Source organism: Pithys albifrons, chromosome 17 (assembly GCF_047495875.1).
Source record: "Pithys albifrons albifrons isolate INPA30051 chromosome 17, PitAlb_v1, whole genome shotgun sequence".
NCBI lineage: Eukaryota > Metazoa > Chordata > Aves > Passeriformes > Thamnophilidae > Pithys > Pithys albifrons.
Window position 1 is genome coordinate 1461671 of NC_092474.1, and position 18670 is coordinate 1480340.

The window sequence follows — 18670 nt, forward strand, 5'->3', positions numbered from 1 at the left end:
AGAGCTGTGTCCCTTATCACCACAGGAACAGGAGCACCAACACCAGTAAGATGAAAATTCTGGGCATTTTTATTTGTGTGTACACAGACCCTCTCTCACACACACCTTACACCCTCTGTCAGTGAACAGGCTCTTGGTGGGCAACCAGGGGCCCCACATCACCTCTTTGCCCAAGTACAGAAATTAACAGGTTTTGGTGCCACTTAAGGTGGAAGGAAGGTATGAAATTTAAAATTAAGTATGTATTTTTTACCATATTCTGAATTCCTGTCTCTTCAACACTGTAAGACTGTTCTTTGTCTTTGGGGGTGTAGTCCAGTGTCACTGTGCACACACAAAAGATGCAGGTAGTTGTGTTAGCAAGGCCTGGACCAGCCCCCGTGAGTTGCCCTGTCATGGTATCAGCTCAGCTCCTTCTCCCCGTGCCCCCCACACTGAGCACAGGGTGACACTTTCAGCTGTTCATCTGGGTTTTAATAGGAAGTGGGGTAGCTCTGTATTTTTAACATGCCACTTTGCTCATTAAAAAACTAACAAAAACCACAGGTAATCTTTTACACCTTTAGAAGTGAACCTTCTGCCAAGAAAACAAATCAAGCACTGCCACTCTGCTTTAAAGTGTCTCCACAGGGCTTTATTCACAATCACAAATTATAAAATCGCTACATCAAATGCTATTTTTGTCACAGCTGAAGCAACACCTGGTTAGAAAAAATGACCTCCTAAGTGCAGTACACCTGGACTAATGCACGTTATAGAAACACAGTTAAAAAAATATTTTCCTGACTGAACCAAAACAAAACAACAACGTGAAAGAGAAGGGTGGGGTGGTGGGTGGAGGGGTGGGGGTGTGTCTGGCTACATGTACATACCAGCAACGGACATTTAAATATTAAAAAAATAAAAGCAAAGCATAATAAATGTATAAAGTACAAAACTAGAGTGTTAGTATCTGACTCCTGGCTCAGTAACAAACTCTGAGCAAAAGGGCAACGCTGACATGTGACAGCTTGGAAGGACCAGTGTGGAGAACAGCAGCTGCACCCACAGCAACTTACCCCATCAGTCTGACTGTAACATGGAATGAGGCAATTACTGTCAGCTGAATAATGACTCCAGAATGACAAAGATGTAATTTACATTAAATTATTTAAAAAAAACAAAGCCAACCAACACCCCAAACAAAACCAAAACAAACAGAACCCCAACCCTTTCAAAGTAAAACTGTATGTGGGACCTTAAAATGTCTGAGACTGTGGAGCTTGCAGCATCAAAAAAACATTTAAAAAAACCCAAACAAAACCCTTTTAAAAAAGTCAGTTAATGTTGTTGGTAACAGAAAGTTCTTTGTGAGGTTTTGTGTTTATTTTTTTCTGAAAGTCTCTTAAAGCATGATGCCCACCCAAGGCCCTGCCTGTTGTCTGGAATATGAGAGGCATTTGTGTAAAGTAGCTCTAATGTCCAGCTCAGTGGAAGTAGGTTTCATTTTAACACAAGAGCAAAATAAGCCTTTTTTAAGTATAATTTCTAGAAGAGGAGTCTCTCCCCCAGCAGAGCTGTCGCACCAGATAATCAAACTTAAGAGACATTAAAAGACATCCTGTTCAGAAAGCCCAGAGAAAAACTGTTATAAGTGGATGCCACTTCTTTTTAAACTTCTAAAAGAACAAAAATTTAAAAAAATATATTACAAAAGGCACTACTGAGCTTGCAAAAGCATTAAGTGCAGTGTTGTTGTAGGTTTGTACCAAATCATGAACCTATGGAGGGTGCACAGTTTGTGTAGGAACAGTCACTGCCGTGTGAGCAGCTCATGAGCTCGGGGTCCACATCCAGCCCCGGAGTGGTGGGGCCCTCGAGGGGTGTCTGTTTAGACTTGGTGTCTCCTCCCTGCCTGTGTGGCACCAGCAAATCCTAATCCATCCCTTTTTACCAGCACAGCCTTGGCAGAGCTCCATTTTCTGATCAGATTTATGCTGTGACAACAGATAAGTCTTTTTTTTTTTTTTTTGCCTACAGAGCTCTGGTTCTGCAAGTCTTTCATGCAACATTACAACCATTAGGCTTCATATGGAAAATTCTGGAGTTTTGAAAAGCTTTCTTCACTCTCAGCACCCTGCTGTTGAAACAAGTCATTCTTACAGAATTATCACCTGCTGTAACAGAATTATCAACTGCTGTAACAAAAACTCATTACCATGTCGAGACTAGAGACAGAGCTTATATTTCAGTAAAAATATTTTTAGTCCCTGTTCCTTTCTCTTTACAGTTGGGAAATAAGGAGCCACCTCATGGGCCACCACTGGCCACCATACTAATATATTACAAACTAGACCATTAAGTATCTTGCTGGTAAATTTGCTGAGATTATTGCTCATGTGCTTTTGTGCAATAACTATTAGAATCTGCTAACTTTAAAAGCTGCTCTGGGGAAAAAAAACCAGCTAATTTTTACGTATTTTTCTCTTAATGTTCATACTACCTTTTAAAGGAATCCCAGTAGTTCCTACAGTGCCCTGTTTCTAAAGTACTGGAGAGATCACGGTGTTTCTAACAGGCTCAGAACAAGCAAAGGCTCGAGGTTCTCTGTGCACAAACACACGGACAGACAGGTGTGTGTGTGGGGAGGAAGTGCCCAGCCCAGACTGCTGGCTACAAACACCTTCTGTGTATGCACAGGGTTTGACATCTCCCTTCCCCACTAGGAAGTTACTCTTGCATTACCCAGGCAGCTGTTGGGCTTTTCAGTATCAGAGTTCCCCCTGCAAGCAGGAGAACATTTCACTTCCTGCCATCCATCTCCTCTCCTAAGGCTCTGTTTGCTGATGATGTTTCCTTGCCTATCCAAGCTAAAGAAAGGCAGTTGAGGGCCACGTGATCATTACAATAATGAAAGTAGTGATAGCAAATACCACCATTGCTAAGGGATGGTTCAGCTCACTGTTAGTGGCAACAAGGGTGAATTTCACAGCTACTGGACAACTGCACTGTCACGAACTTCTTGCATATCACCAGTAATAATCTATCCTGTATATGGCATTAAGACATATATTCCATTTCTTTAAAAACATACAGTTGTCCTCAATTGAGGAAAAAATAAATAGCCAAGTACAAACCTCATGTCACTTTAGTAACATTGTTGTTTTTTCCCTGCACTCTGACAATTCCCATGCAGTCCTGGGCCGTGGCTGGTGCTTCAGTGGGCAGGAGGCCCTGGCAGGTAGCGCTGTTTGAGCAGGGCCTGGTGCACCGAGGCCGGGCTGTACCGCCCGGGGCTCCCGGGCTCGGCGGGGAACGGGGCGGGGCCGCCGGCTCTGACTGGACTTCCTGGGATGGGACTTCTCCTTCCTGAACTGGCATGCCCTGAAGCATTTGGAAGGGCAGCAGCGGCGGTTTGGGACCGGAACTTTGCCTTCAGGGCAGGACTTGGCCAACTGAAAGAAACGAGAAGTGATTTTGTGTTTTTTAAAGGCTGCAATAAGGAGAGCAACACTTTAACTCAGAATCACTATCATTTTACTATATAAAGTCAGATTTTTTCTTAAGTCAGTAAGAACTAGTATTTAAAATTTCTTTGAAAGCAGAGCAAAATACTTTGTTAAATTAAAAACCCTTCTCTATAAGAACCTTTCCTTTTTCTCTGTCTTTTATCTTAAGCAAGGCAGAGTGACCAAAGGCTGATTCGAGCATCTGTTCTTTCTTTTCTGCATGACAAATATGACTCATCTTAGGAGCCACTATGGAAACCATGTTATAGGTACAAATATTTTGTAAGATGTGAATAAATAAATGCAAACCCACCCACAGCCAGCTGTAACTGATCTGCACTCATGTAGCTCATTTGAAACGTTTTGAAAACCATTTTCTCCTGACAGACCTGCTGGTATCTGCATTGTCAGGCTTCATTTTTGCAGTGAAAAAAAATCCCACATCCCTACAGTCACAGTGATCTTGTGTCACTTCTTTGCTTTTGGCAGAGGCTGCACTGCAAAATGAAGGGGGCTGAGTGAGCAAACGTGTGTCCATTATTTGTGAGGCAAACACAACATTCTCTCAATTCCTTTGGACTGGAGTAATAAAAGGTAAAAATAAAAAAGATGCCTGAAGATATGAAATTCATCTCAGCATCCCTCTGCACAACCCAAACACTGCAAAGCAATAAAGTTCCTGCACTGCCTCCACAATAGGGATGAACCACCAACAGCACAGCTGCTGCTCATGAATAGACACCAGCCCAAAAGGCCTGGTGATGAACTTCAGAAACACTAACACAGCTAATACAGTTGAATATTTAAAACAAGGTTTTGTGAGCAACAAGACCCACAATTCTGCTATTCAAGCTGTTCTGCAACTGACCTGCTAAAAATTTTATTTCGGCTCATTTGATTGAATTTGCAGCAATACCTTTGCCTGTCAGATGAGGAGTAGGACTGCACTGCATGTTTCCATTTGGAAATCATTGGGTATTTCTGTGGATCAATCTCTGCTGCTCCCAGAGCTGCTAAGACATCACTATCCAGCTTCGAGGGCTGCTCCCTGGAAGAGAAACAGAACGGGATGAAAAGAGCACTGTCTGTTTAGGCAATGGACCACCCCAATCCCAAACCACTTAGTTTTTATATGAGCAAACAGATGACTGTGGGTCTCTACAAACACAGCCTCTTTATGAGCCCTCTCCAGCAGCACCCCCACAAATGATGGTCTGTTATTACGCAGAAGCCTCAGAATCAGTTTTGAAAATTTCACCTGAGGATATCCCAAGAGTGTAGCAAACACTTTGTAAATAAGTCACCAAGCCACAGGTCTGTGAGATGAATGCAAACACTCAGGTTAACTGAAACTACTTTGGAAATGGACTTCTTCCTTCTGCAGTAGGTGTTCAGGAGGTGCAGGGAATTGCACAGCTTCTGTACAAACACGGGGGCACTTTCAGATCATCTCCATTATTCAAGGCTGACTGCAATTAGTGGTGCTTAGTGTCACACTACCTTAACCTTCTGTCAGAAGCATCTTGTTTTGCAAACAGAAACCCAAGGACAGATAAGTATTAAAAAAAACCATTCTTACCCAAGCAGGAATAACTTAGAATTGTCTTTTGTGGGTACACCCTGACGCTGTTGTGCCTCCTTAGTCTGAACTCCAGATTGCCAAGGCAGTCTCTCTTTTTCTAATGGCATTTTGTGTTCTGTCCTTAACTTGATCTCTCCAGGTTTTCCTGTAACACTTGGCTCAGAGGAGCGTGCCGGTGACACTGCATAGCAGGTCTTGTCCAGAATTCCCTCATTCTCAGGTTTTTCAGTGATTTTCTGAGATACTCCTGCAACCTCTTGTTCCTGGAAGGACAGACTTCCAAAGTCTGCCATTAAACTGGAAATGGGCGCTGCGAGACACCCGTCCCCGTCCCGCTGCTGCTTTCTGTCCCTGGTTATCCTCTCACTGGGCAGGGGAGCGCAGAGCCCGTTCCTGCTGGGGGCAGCCTCCTTCTCGTAGTGCCGGGGCCGTGCCGGGGCCGGCTCGATGATGTTTGTCCCGCGCTCCATGGACAGGATGTCGCAGGCGGCCCCTCCGCCGGCGCCGCCGCTCGGCTGCTGCGGCCCCGCCGCGGGGCTCACGTTCCGCGCCGCGTTCTGCCTGTTCTTGATCTCCTCTAAGCTCATGTCATCATCGTCCTCATCCAAAAACGCACCCACGGAAATGGAATTGCAGGACTTTTTACTCTTTCCTGTAAACAATTTTAATAAGAGCAACATAAAAAGACTTAACAGAATGTTGAGTAAATAAACTAGGAGCAAATGCAAAATTTTTATGACTTATTCTATCTCCTGAAGCCCTCTCTAATTTTATTTAGGTAACAACAGCAAGAACTAATCTGACTAAAGATACAAATGCAGAATGGGAACATTATGGCTGTATATTTTTTGCAAATAATCTTTCCTATCCTAGACATTTCAGAACTGCATTTCTGACACCACTCACTTCAACCAGCAACCAGCCACAAAGGACAAAGTCAGGATGAAGGAGAACAGGGCAGGAAAATGTTACTAATGCAGAACAGCATAAGTTTTTCTCTCTTCCACGGCACAAAGGCTTCTGACTAGTCCAGTGACTGTCCCTCAGGGTCTTAGGCCAGGCTTATCCCAGTACCAGAGCCCTTCTGGATCTATAATCCCACAGGAAAGGAGGAAGAAGCACAAAGATTTGGGATAGTGTTGGCTTGCAGGAACATATGGCAAGCAAGGTCTCAGAAGGTATAGAAGCTTTCCTGGGTTTTGCTCATTGTAAAGAATTGTAAAGAATTTACAGTTGTAAAGAATTATTTTTTATTTTAAAAAGTTATTTATTCTGTTATCTGTGGATTATAAAATTCTAAACTTTAAGATGAGCTCCCAGATGCTCTGAGTGAAAACACACTGAAGACAGAAGTTTTCTTACAATGATTTCATTTGGAGGCTACAATCAAATAAAGCACTTCATATGAAAGATAAAGAACATCTAATAAAGTCTGTTGTACTTCTCTTGCACCCACAGTGCTGTTGGCTACTTTTTCAACACTATAATCAGATTGTTTGGATAACAAGATTAATAACAGCAACCACAACAGGTGAATATTACGTCCCCTGGGCACCACGTTTTTCTTTCCCTCTTCTCCCTTGGTACAACCTGTTGTTTGCAGCATTTGGCCTTTTCTTACCAGAGGGATGTGGAGTTTTAAATCTATTGCAGGTTTCATTTTCCCCTGTCTCTTGCTGAGCCTTTTCGCTCATTTCACGCTGATTCAGGTACTCTTCTAATTTTCGCAGCCCCTCCTGGGAAGACAGATCAACAAAAGAGCCCAGAAATTCCCAGTATTCAACCCACGGGAACCCCAGGTCATGAGCTAACTCCCTGCAATAAATAAAATAAAACGAATCATTTGTGAAGACATAAATATCAGTTTGACAATAACTTTTCTGATCACATTCTATCAGCAATTAACAGGAGCACAAACGTGCAACTCCAACACTCAACAGTCTGCAAAGCACAGGCACATCCTCAGCAAAGCATCACCTCGTTTGTTCTGTTTTTCAAATTTAATCTGTTTTCACAGTTTGCAGCATAAACATTGCCATCTTTAAGATGACTCCATCCAGACACAGATAGAGATGAATCCCCACAGATGGAGGCCTAATTAGAATGATATTGCACTGAACAGCTTCTGTTTGGGAATGGGAGACGTAGGGGAGAAGTGAGGGATTAGTTTAAAAACTGAAATCCAGTCAGCTTTTAACAAAGTGTATTTTTTTCATATGTTGCTGATAGAAGGTATTTGAACAGCAAGGACCTCCTCCCCACCCAGCCTTTATAAAGTAGCACATTTTTAACAGGTTCTTTTCATTCTGCTGCCTTTTAACAATCCCTCACTTTCCCAGAACAGGCAGGCTGTGCATAGTTTAAATCTTCTGAAATACCGGGCAAGTAAATGTTTGAGAGAAGCTGTTCAGTTCAAGGATCTTTACTGCCAAAGCTCAGAGAGCCAGGCCTCACATTTTAGCTATTTTGTTTACACAAAAATACAGTAAAAACCCAAATATAACACACTTTGTTAAGTATTTCTGCAGTAACTTTTGTCCCAAGATATTGTTTAGCAAGTAATAGCTGTACTCTCAGCACAGTCTTCTGCTTTTCATTGCTCTATTATTAATTTTTTTATACTGATAGTCTTCTAGATACCTTCCAACTCTTTCAACACCTCTCTCCAGGTCAGATTTCCTGACATTGTGAAAGAAACCAGCTCTCTCCCGAGGTGGAGTTTTCCAAAGCCTGCGAAATTCTTCAGCCTTTAAAAAACAGAAATAAATTTTAAAATTACCCTCCACAAGAAGAAGCAACTCAGTGCTGGCTAAATGTCTGCCTGTCTGTCTGGAAGATGTTGAGTTGTTGGCTGCCCACAGGTAGAGAACTCAAGTTCTGCCCGGGGTACAGCTCAGCTCCAGCTATGAAGGATCTCCCACAGGATCTAAGGCTGTTCCTCCCAGTATTACTGGAGACTTTGATCTCCTGACTGCTCATCAGAGAGGGATCACAATGGCCAACCATCTGAAAGTCAACTGTGCAGACACCACCTCTGCCTGGGTTTATTCCGTGTGCAGCAGGAAACAGAAGGGTTTTGTAATTTTGCCATGTCATTCTTATTCTATTTAATTACAAATCCTCTCCTGGTCACTTTTCTGGGATGTAAAGGTGGTATTTTCATATGCACAGAATTACTGCAATTACCAGAATATCTTCTTCCTGTCTATGTTGAAGTTTGAATGCCTCAAGGGAATTTTTTTGTGAAACCCCACACTTTCTGCCTTTGTATGACAAAATCACAACAATGACTAAGAATTACATTCAAACATTGAAAATACCTGTCAGCAATCAAAATGATGAACTGTTTACACCCAAAGTAAGACTTTTCACAGTATAAATGCTATTTAAAGTTCTGTCAGTGGAACAGAAAAATGGTAATTTAGAAGAAAAAGCATTAAGCATCCTGGTAAAACTCAGTCTTGAAAAATTCAAGCACCAGATGACACAAAGTCCTCCACTGTATTTATTCACCATTTCTAAATCTGTCATACCTCCAACACATTCCTATTAAACAAAGGAGTTAAAGAAACACTAGTAAGTTTATAATATAGTTAACAGATATTCAAGTATTCTGAAAACTAAAGATTTGGCTTTTCTGCTCTACAGTCAGTACTCTTCCAAAACCATCCCAACACCTACTACTTGACTGTCAGGTTTTCCATCTGGAAATACATATAAATGTTAATTCAACAGGCAGAGGTGATGAACTGCTTCTAACATCCAGTGCAACTTCTAGAAATTAGATAAAGACATAGTTAAGATTTTTTAAACTGATTTGTAGCTGCATTGAAAGGCTTTGCTCCATGCTAGTTACAGCTCCATGCTAATTACAGCAATTACCTGTAAGAAACTAAAGGTTTGCCAAAGGTGCTCTTTGAAAAGATTCCAAAAGGAAAATGAAAACAACTTTCTTTTGTCTGAACTTTTGTTCTTCTTATTTACACAACATTCTGTTTTCAGCAATAAAAAATATTTACAAGCCTGTGTGCTCCTCCATGGAGGAAGAATCATCTCCTCAAGAAAAAGAGAGTCACAGCCTGTACCAGGAGCTGCCCCACCACTCAAGGCACCCTGCAGGCATCTTCTAATGGTTTATTCATAAAAAGGAAAAAAATATGCATTACAGTGATATAAAATTCTCTCCTTACCTTTGAGGGGCTCATGGGGCCTGCAAAAGCTCTTATGGACAGCACAGGGTCTTTGGGGCTGCCAGGGTATTTGAAAGAGTTCCTCTGGGGACCATCGTCCGTCTGATCCGGTGACCAGGGCACGCCAATGACAGGAGCTGAGGAATTGTCCTCTGCTCTCAGGAGTGGCACGTAGTACCGACCTAAAATAAATCATACAAAGCTTGCTTAAGAAGTTTAGGCTACCTCAGCCTGCTGCTTCTTCCTGGAGCATCAATGCACCCAGGCACTAAACCATCTGACTTTATTTCATCAGGAGATCTACCTGGAATTCCAACTCCCTGTTTCAGTATTTACTGCCTGACTACAGATGGCATCTTGGCAATGGCACACAGAGCCCTTCCCTCAGCATCTTCTACAAATTTCAAAACCTCCTTTTGCAAACACCAGAACTCACATGTGACAAACAAAGACAGTTCTATGTCAAGGAAATTACAGGAGTCCCCAGTGTGACAGATACATCTCTTGGCCTGTTAAGGGCTTTTGTTTCTTTCAGATTAAACATTCTGCTCCAGGCTTGCTGAGTGAGGGCCAAGCCCACATCACAGAGCCATGAGGATAACCTTGTGATCCAAACATTAACAGTTCTGATCATATCATTTAAACCACAGTAAGTTTTCTGTTCCTGCTCAGTTGTAGTTTCCCTTTGGTTTGCACAGCACAGCAGCATCATGTATGAACTGAACTGCCACAGAAAGCACATGGAATAAAAGGCAGCAAAAAGCCAAAACACCTCTGTGATACAGCACAAAACTGCATACAGACCTTTCAAATACTCTCTTAGTTTTTCTTTCAATTCTGCAGATTTATTCTTGCTTCTTTCACAAACCACCTGTTAATACAATTTTATTTGTTAGTAAAGCATAAGACTCATTTTCAAACCAATTGCAATGGATTTTCTTGAATAGTCCCAGTATTTGCCCCTGCCCATCTCACTCAGTACTTTCAATTCATAGTAGATCAAACCACTAAAATACAGTAACAGCTTAAAATCTGTAACTGTTCCACAGATACAGCCAACATAAAATACTTTTAATGCCATCAAAAATTTACACTTTAATCATAACACTAATACCTTACCACAAGCCTTCTATCTACAGTACTTACTAAATGTTTGAACATGGAAAATATTGATTAGACATAACATTTTTAGGTTTGTTGAGGAGATGGAGGGACTCACTTCTGCTGGAGTTTGATCATATTTGTTTCTTGGATTTTTTACAATAGCTGGGTGTGAGGTAAGCACATTAACAACATCCAAATTCCCAAACTTGCAGGCAAAATGCAATGGAGTATCAAATCCCTGCAGAGGAAAGAAGGGAAAAATTCACATGCATTTAGAAAAATGGTTAGGTCAATACACACATTGAATTTTGAGACTGGGAAAAGTAAATAAATGTCATGACTAATTATCCTGACTCTTGATAAATCTTTTCCCACCATAATGTGGAATAATGATTATTAATACCCACAAAACTCAGGAATAGCTCATTTTGCTACAACTGTTCCTTTCTGTTATCTTTCCTTCTCACTTACAGATCCATAATAATAAAAACCAGGTCAAGACACCACCCAAATCTTACCATTTTATCTGGTGTGTTAAGGTAAAGGTCAACAATATACTGGATGCGATTCTTCAGCATGTCCTCGTTGTCATCTGGGTACATGAGCCTCATAAATTCAGGATTTTCTAAAGTGTCCAGCAATAACTGACAGATACCAGGCTGGTTCTCCTTGGCAGCAACATGCATGACATTGTACCTACACCCTTCCTGGAAAACAAAGACCACCATTAGAATGAACCAAAACCTAAACAGCTTTCTTACACCCATAAATGCAACTGATTTAGGTGTGAAAATACAAAGGTCCTACACTGAGACTTATACTAATATTTTTGTAAAGACTTATACTAATATTTTTGTAAAGACTTATACATCTTTACACCCACATTATTCTCATCATTAATAAAATTACTCTTATACTCAACTATAGCCTTTTCTCTACATCTAGGACAAAAATATGGCAAAGAAGGAATATTTAGACATCACAAAAAGGAGGTTGGAAGTTCAGTGTGTCAAAAGAACAAGAGAATAGTTATATATACATCTATGTATGTGTATATATATAAAACTCAGCTGTGCTTTGTTGTATTACATACAAATTTTCAACAAAGCTGGTCTGATAGAAGGGATTTGTTCAAGTGTCATTGTCAGTCTTTGCTAAATGGCACCTTATACATGGTTTTGAAATTTAATAGTGGTGCTCAGCTCAGCAGTGCTGTAGGAACACCCAGTTACAGCCCAGGCCCCACCCTGGTCCATAAAATCAGTCTATTTGGAGATGAAAACTGTATGAAGACAAGACCATTCCTTCACTACTGCACAGAACTGTTCTTCCCCTGAAGAACTGCATGCTCAGTTCCTGCAGCTCTCCTGGAGCAAAGTGAACTCTTTATCCATGATGGGTGACTTACACAGGACAGAGAATTCCTGGTTTCTCTTCATTTTCAGCTATGATGAACCCTTAGAAGCCTTGCACTGGCTGAAACAAGTTGTCTTGAAGGAAAAGTAGGAAACAACCTTCCTTCCTGTTCTGCTATCAGGCCTCCAAAGCTCCATCACTAAAGCAGAACATGGATTTTTCTGTTCTCTTGGGGTTTTTTACCTGCACAACCGTTGGATTGTCTCCTGACCCGATCAGATAACGAGGGTTACTCCAGATAAGATCTGAGAACGTTGCTGTGTCTCCCTTCTCCACTGCCTTCCGGAGTTTGGCAGTAAGGTCCTGAGTCCGGGGACTTTTATAGCTGTTGGCTCTCTCCTTATTTGCAGTTTCAGTCTCAGGGGAGCACAAACCATCTATGAAACACAAACCACTTGTTTCTAGATCCATTCTTTTCAGTGATCACTATTTTCAGATTCAGGCCATGACAATAAGCTTTGATCTCAACCATGTATTAATTTTGCATCATTAATGTACAGGAGCAAAGAACTGAGCTCACTAACAATACATTTAAATACACTAGCAGTTAGTAGTAGGGAGGGAGAGGAAAATGATTAGTCATCTTGTAAAACTGTTTCAGGCTTTAATAGAGACTGGGAGATTTATAATTACCAGTCTGCTTCCATCTAAACTTAAAAGCAAAGTTCAGCAAGAAATAACAATTGCTTTGGCAGTTCTGTGACTCCTGGATCTCTTTAATTTAGCAACTGGGAACACTGGGAAATATGATCACTGCTCACCATTTTATTTCTGAACTTATAAGTTTACTTCACAATTAAGTACAGTTTTAATATACTGTGCAACTTTATCAGCATCTTATTAAACCTGAAAATCCTGAAGTCCATCAGTAAAACCAAGTCCTAACAAACATAACCCATGGACTACTAAGCAACACATCTATGCAGACCATTACCCACGTTCCAGCTCTAGAAGAGCAGCAGTGTTTTTTACATTTAAAACACATTTTTTGTATTTAAAACATTTTTACATTTAAAACAAATGCTGTTTTAAACTTCAGCTTATTAAGATGCTTCACCCTTTGAATTTTTTGTTATTAGTAAATTGGTAATGCAGGTATTGCTGCTTCTTTCACACAAAAAATGAACAGACTGTATGTTACATCTACTGTACAGAGATGAATCTCCTCCCTTACCTCTGTTAAATGATCCCATTTTCACTGGTGACAAACACAAAGAGGACTTGCTTGGAGTTGGGAAATAATCACAGATTCCTTTAGCAAATTTCTCAGCATCTTCTCTGTTTGTAAAAGCCTTAAAACGGGAACCCTTAATCATCTTAACAGCTTGGAGAGCTTCCTTTTTATCTTCATAAACATGCACTCTCTCTGCAACAAAGAACAACCAAAGTTATGTTATTTTAGTAATCTCAGATTTAATCCTAGAAACAGATTACAAAATTCTCAGACTGTCCTTCCACCTTTGGTCTCAAACTGCTTCTCTTCCAAATATGGTGCAAAAAGCAAAAGTCCTTTTGAATCTTCTCTCCCAGAAACTGAGTAGAAAACTCCTACACTCTGCAGTGACATCAGGTGATTTGTGTTACAATCAATCAACACCTGAACATCCTTCATCACTGGGTCAGTTCAACAAGCTTTGCACATCCAGACTGAAATGCAGACTCTGAGCTTGTTCACCCTGCATTACTTCTGATGTTCTCTTGTTCAGAAAGCCCAACTCTGAAGCTCTCACAACTTTAAATCTCTGCACAGAACCTTGGATATTAAATCCTTTTCCTTCCTCACCTTTTGCTTTAACGTTAATTTGTTCAAATTATATTGTTCAAAGAATGTGAATATTCTTTTTATTACAGACTACTCTCAGAGTAAATGATTTGTACTCCTCCCACCAGATAATTTAGAAATTCCTTACTGCAGTCTTCATAAATATAATGTGAAGAATGGCTGATGCTTCCAGATACCAACTGGCATTTAATGCCATTTCCCATTAAAATGGAAAGATCATTTAAGCATCAACTGATGGCAGTACAAAAAGCTTTTTGATTGTTTATTTATAGCATTACTTTTTATTCTTGAGAGGCACAAGATGGGTCCAAGAGTAGCAGTAAGGAATCATTTTCTTTTTCTGAGCCACACTGGGGAGAGGACCCTCATGTACAGGCACTGCTATGGCAGAACACTTGGGATGTCAGAACCAAGTATCTGTCTCAGAAGTTCAAATAAATACTGTTTACAGAAAAAAAAATACTTTAAGCAATGCTTACACTACTAATGCAGTGGTGTTCATATCACCTTCTGCACAGAAAAGGTCTATTTAGACACGACTGTGAAAGGCTTATCACTGGAAATAAAGGAAATGAGTATTTACCATTCCTTGCCAATATGTCATCATAAACTGGACAAACACCATAGAACAGTGGAGGATCTCTGGATGGTGCCTGAGCACTGATTTGTGGAGCTGAACAGTCTGTGTGTGTCACAGCATCTTCTTCTGGCGGGTTCAGACCCACACAGTACCCAAAGTCCGGCTCCTCAGCGCCGCCGTGGCCGCTGGGATTCGCTGCCGGGACACTCCCAGCAGCCTCCCCTGACACAGCAGGTTCTGCTTCCTCCACTGCCCCTTGCTGCTCCAACAAGGCCTGAGCCAGTTTTTTTTCAAAAATAAACCTTGTAGTTGCAGTAATGGGCCCACATTTCAGTCCTGCTCTCACAATCTCTTCTCGAAGCTCATCAGGGCTGAGCTTCTTCAGTCGGGACAGGATTGTATCCATTGTTAGTTCAGCTGCAGAAAAGGCCAAAAAGAGAGGAGAGAAACTGTAAAAAACACAAGGTTTTTTCTGCTATTTAAATGCTCTACTAAGGCTAAGGACAAAAGGGTCTCCCAAAAACTTCTCTGATTTTGATGAGATTCTCAGAGTGCAAAGAAGACAAAGTACTTCTCAATTCATGGCATTAAAAGCATTTTTAAGCTATCAGACCTATACAAAGTTTATTTCCTCCTCTCTCAACTACTTAAAAGAGGGCAGTTTACAAATTACTCTCACTTGTCCTTTTCAAATTTCTTCTGAAATGAAAATTTAATCCAGAATATTTATTCATGAAAATCTATGACAGGATGAGAACTATTTAATTCTAGCCCAGAAAGACACAATCTCTGTGTGCAATGCAATACAAGGACATGATGACCAGTCAACCCCAGGAAGAGGGGGAGCACCTATTGCTAAAAGCACCTTTTTCCTTAAGAATTTCCAGCTGACCAAAGCCTAAGGCATAAGCAGGATGCAGCACCCAAAGGAGGGGCCACGATGCAAGGCTGGAGTTACGTACACAACGTGTCGTTTCCCAGGCCCTGTTTTGAGGGCAAACAGCCAGAAGACAAGAACAACTCATCTTTTCAGAACTCCCTCTCCAACAAGAAGCAGAAACTGGAAGAATTTCTCCATTCCCAAAGAAAAATCCTTCTCTCTGCTATGACACTCTAAGTCCCCCAGCTCACTTCCCTCCATTTAATCCACACTGACAGCTCGTTCACTCATCACCAAGGAGGTACAAAAACCAACATGATACCAAATACAAATTTCTTGCTGTGAAAACCACAGCTGAAGGAAACACTATGAAAATTATACTTAATGCCAAACTTAAGTAGACTTTCAATTATTACAACCTGACAGTCATGTGAGTTTGAGGGTTGTTTCCTTACAGAGCTCTTTTTGAGGAATGTCTGATTTTGAAATGTCTGTGGTTAGAGAACATATCACAGTTCCTGAATATTTCACAAATATTAACTGGAACCCTGGTGAAACAAAGGGAATTGAGAGTATTTCTGCCTGAAAAACCCCACCACACTGCAGCAAAGCCACAGCTGATGCTGCTGAGCAATGTCCCCAAAGTATTCCTGTTCCCTTATGACTCCTGAGCCTCCAAGCAACCTCATTGTTTCGATTTTCTGACTTGCCCACAAGACTGCAAAGACAGATGTGAAAGATCTTCTCACTTCAATTCTTAATCATCTATTTTTCCAAATAAATTTGGTGCCACTGTGTTTTAATTAAAGAATAAAATGCAGCCCTAAGGTCAGGCAGAAGAATATCCAAACTTGCTATTCTAAGGATTTTCTTTCTGAGGCTGCATGACTGAAAAAAACACAGTAAAGATGAAACTCAGAGGTGAGGAAGTTTACTGCAAAACCAACTCCTGAAAACACTTTAAAGAGTCAACATTATGGCTTAAAGAATTAATTCAGAAAGGCTCCTATTTTTAGTTTCAGAACTAGCACAATCATTCTGCAGAAGAGCTGACCTGTACAAATATATATAATTCATGTTTGGAGAACAGGCAGGGACACACAAACAGCCTTCTGAGCTTGTGGTTAAGCAAAAAACAAACCGTTGTGAAGGACTGAATTCTCTGGCTTCTCCTGTTTTGGTAGAACTTGGCACCTAAAATATAGTGCTCAAAATTTGCTTTCTCATCCATGTAAGAAAAAGTATTTATTTTGTGTATCCATTACAGCTCTGGTACAACTAAATCAAAGTGAGATGGCAAAGCCGACCAAGAGCGAAGAAAACAATCTTTGGTTTAAGATCTACTGTTAGAATGAAGAGTTTTCTACAGTAAGCTTGCTGTGGAAACAGGGAAAACATTGTTGGAATGACAACCCAGGACACTCATGAACTCTGTTGGTGCTTGACAGCATTTATTGGATAAGCATTTATTGATTTTTTTAATTGCATCACCTGTTTTGGTCTGTCCAAAACAAAAGGTGTGACTTGCAAACCTGAGAAACAGCAACTGCCTGTTTAAAGATAACCCTTCAATAGTTTGCTACAAGCAGGTACAAAAGGGGATTATTTGAACCTTAAAATGCATTTCATGTAGCTACAAACGACCCAGAGTGCAGCCAGCACTGATGCAGCTCCCTCTTCTAGTTCAGCACACAAGGCCTTGCAAGTTACCTTTACAAACAGAAATAATTGCTTTAACAACAACCACATGTTTGAGGCTTCTTCCAAATCAATCAAAATCTGGAAGAATGGGTAAGAATTATAATTTCCCTTGTCTCACTGCATCATTATGAACCACCAAAATCTGTTTCAAAAAAAAATTGAGGCGAGTTCCATGACCAGAATGAACTAAGGATGGCAGTATTATTGTACTCCACTACTCATTAAATCCTTCAGTAAGTGAGTAATGTAAGAAAACAGGGGGGATGTTTTTAGAGGCAGGAATTGGGAGTCACATCCCGTCTCGGGCTTTATTTGGATCCCCGGGACTTGCACAAGGCCCGAGTGTGGCTGTGCCATGGGGTGGGTGCCCTGTGGCCACCCGAGCCAGCAATGGGGAACTGCGGGTTGGAAGAGAACAAGCTCGGAATAAGCTACGGGGAAATAAGAAAGGGAGAGGAAATCAGGACAGCTTCTCGTGAAAGAGAAACGCGCGTCCATGTCCAGCCGTGGGCAGGGCAGGCTGGGAGGGGATGGGGACCCCGAGCACCGCCGGGCCCGGCGGTGACAAAGCGGGCCCGGGCTGGCGGGGCCGGGCCCGGCGGGGCCCGCGGGCACTCCCCGAGCTCCGCCCGGGCCGCGGGAAGGGCCGCGCGGCCTCCGCGGGCCGTGCCCGTGCCCGTGCCCGTGCCCGGTGCGGCCCTGCCGCGGGGCGAGGGGGCCGCGCCACCCCCCGACCGCCCCGAGTGTCTCACCTGGGCGGCTCCCGCCGCAGTTCCGGCTCCCCGCGGCGGAGGTGGGCGCGGGGCAGGCGCCGGGGCCCGGGGAGCAGGCGATGGTCGCTGCCCGGCGCCCGCCCGGCCTCCTGTCCCTCAGCCGCAGCAGCCAGCCCACGGCGCCGATGACGGCGCAGGCGGCCAGCAGCTCCCAGCACGGCCATCGGCCCCAGCCGGCTCCCCACAGCGAGCCCCAGCCCCCGGCGGCCCCGACCCAGCGCTCCATGCCCGGCCCGCGCGGCCCCGGGCACGGCCGGACGGTCGGTCGGTACCGCCTCGGCCTCGCGGCTTCCGCCTCCGCCGCCCCGCGCCCGCCCCTCCCGCGGGCCCGGCCGCGGCTCCGCCCGGCGCTGGCGGGGCTCGGCCCCTCCGCGGCCCTCACCGGCACAGCGGCCCCGAGCAGGAGCTTGGGATGCTGAGGCGCTGCTCCGGCGTGTGGCGTTGGTTTGCTCTCGGCGGCGCTGCGGGCGCTCCTGAGTGCCGGGACCTGGCGGGGCAGGGCCCGAACTGCACCCGCTGAGAGCCGGGACCTGGCGGGGCAGGGCCCGAACTGCACCCGCTAAGAGCCGGGGCAGGGCCCGAACTGCACCCGCTGAGAGCCGAGACCTGGCGGGGCAGGGCCCGAACTGCACCCGCTGAGAGCCGGGACCTGGCGGGGCAGAGCCCGAACTGCACCCGCGGTGCCTCAGCCAGCACGCGGTTTGCCACAGGCCTCGCTGAGCAGTCTATGAGCACTTTGAAAGGCCGCTTCAGAAGAGAAGGGTCAGGCCAAGCATTAACCTCAAAATGCTGCTGTAGGCTCGGAGAGGCCGGCAGAGATGGAAAACTGAAGCAGGAAGCCTGTAGTGCTCCCTTCACGTTCCTGCCTTAGGGGTACAGCCTCCTGCACAGTCAGCAGTGCTGTGTGTCACTTGCTGGTTTAAGTACCTGACCTTAGAGAAGAAAATAACATCGCTTTAACTCACGGTGTTTCATATTGCAAGCCAGAATAATTTCTCTCATCATCATTGCAATTGGTTAAATTAGAATCAAGATGATGTCTCTGCCTCGTTCAACTTTGTACACTCAGGAAGTTGGCAAATTGCTATCAAGGAATTGAGTTTCTTCCCTGACGTGTTCAGCTGAGAAAATATAAATGTAACAGAAATGCAAGCACAATCAAGTTTAGATCTG

General features: G+C 43.1%; 1 protein-coding gene across 1 annotated transcript; it reads right to left on the reverse strand.

The window, feature by feature from the left end:
* Window positions 1–612: 612 nt before the first annotated feature.
* ANKLE2 (ankyrin repeat and LEM domain containing 2) lies at window positions 613–17783 on the reverse strand. The gene is made up of 13 exons (XM_071572412.1): window positions 17477–17783; window positions 14147–14560; window positions 12955–13146; window positions 11964–12157; window positions 10883–11071; window positions 10480–10602; window positions 10065–10131; window positions 9261–9442; window positions 7711–7817; window positions 6692–6885; window positions 5068–5722; window positions 4405–4536; window positions 613–3434 (listed from the first exon to the last, which is right to left on the reverse strand). The coding sequence occupies exons 1-13, from the start codon at window positions 17721–17723 to the stop codon at window positions 3197–3199; spliced, it is 2934 nt and encodes a 977-aa protein (XP_071428513.1). The 5' UTR covers window positions 17724–17783; the 3' UTR covers window positions 613–3196.
* Window positions 17784–18670: the final 887 nt, after the last annotated feature.

Coding starts and splice junctions, on each gene's coding strand:
- ANKLE2 (XM_071572412.1), bottom strand. CDS start 17,723: ATGGAGCGCTGGGTCGGGGCCGCCGGGGGCTGGGGCTCGCTGTGGGGA. Junction 12,158..12,954: donor AATGGGATCATTTAACAGAG/GTAAGGGAGGAG, acceptor TGTGTTTCATAG/ATGGTTTGTGCTCCCCTGAG. Junction 9,443..10,064: donor ACTAAGAGAGTATTTGAAAG/GTCTGTATGCAG, acceptor GATTTATTTTAG/GTCGGTACTACGTGCCACTC.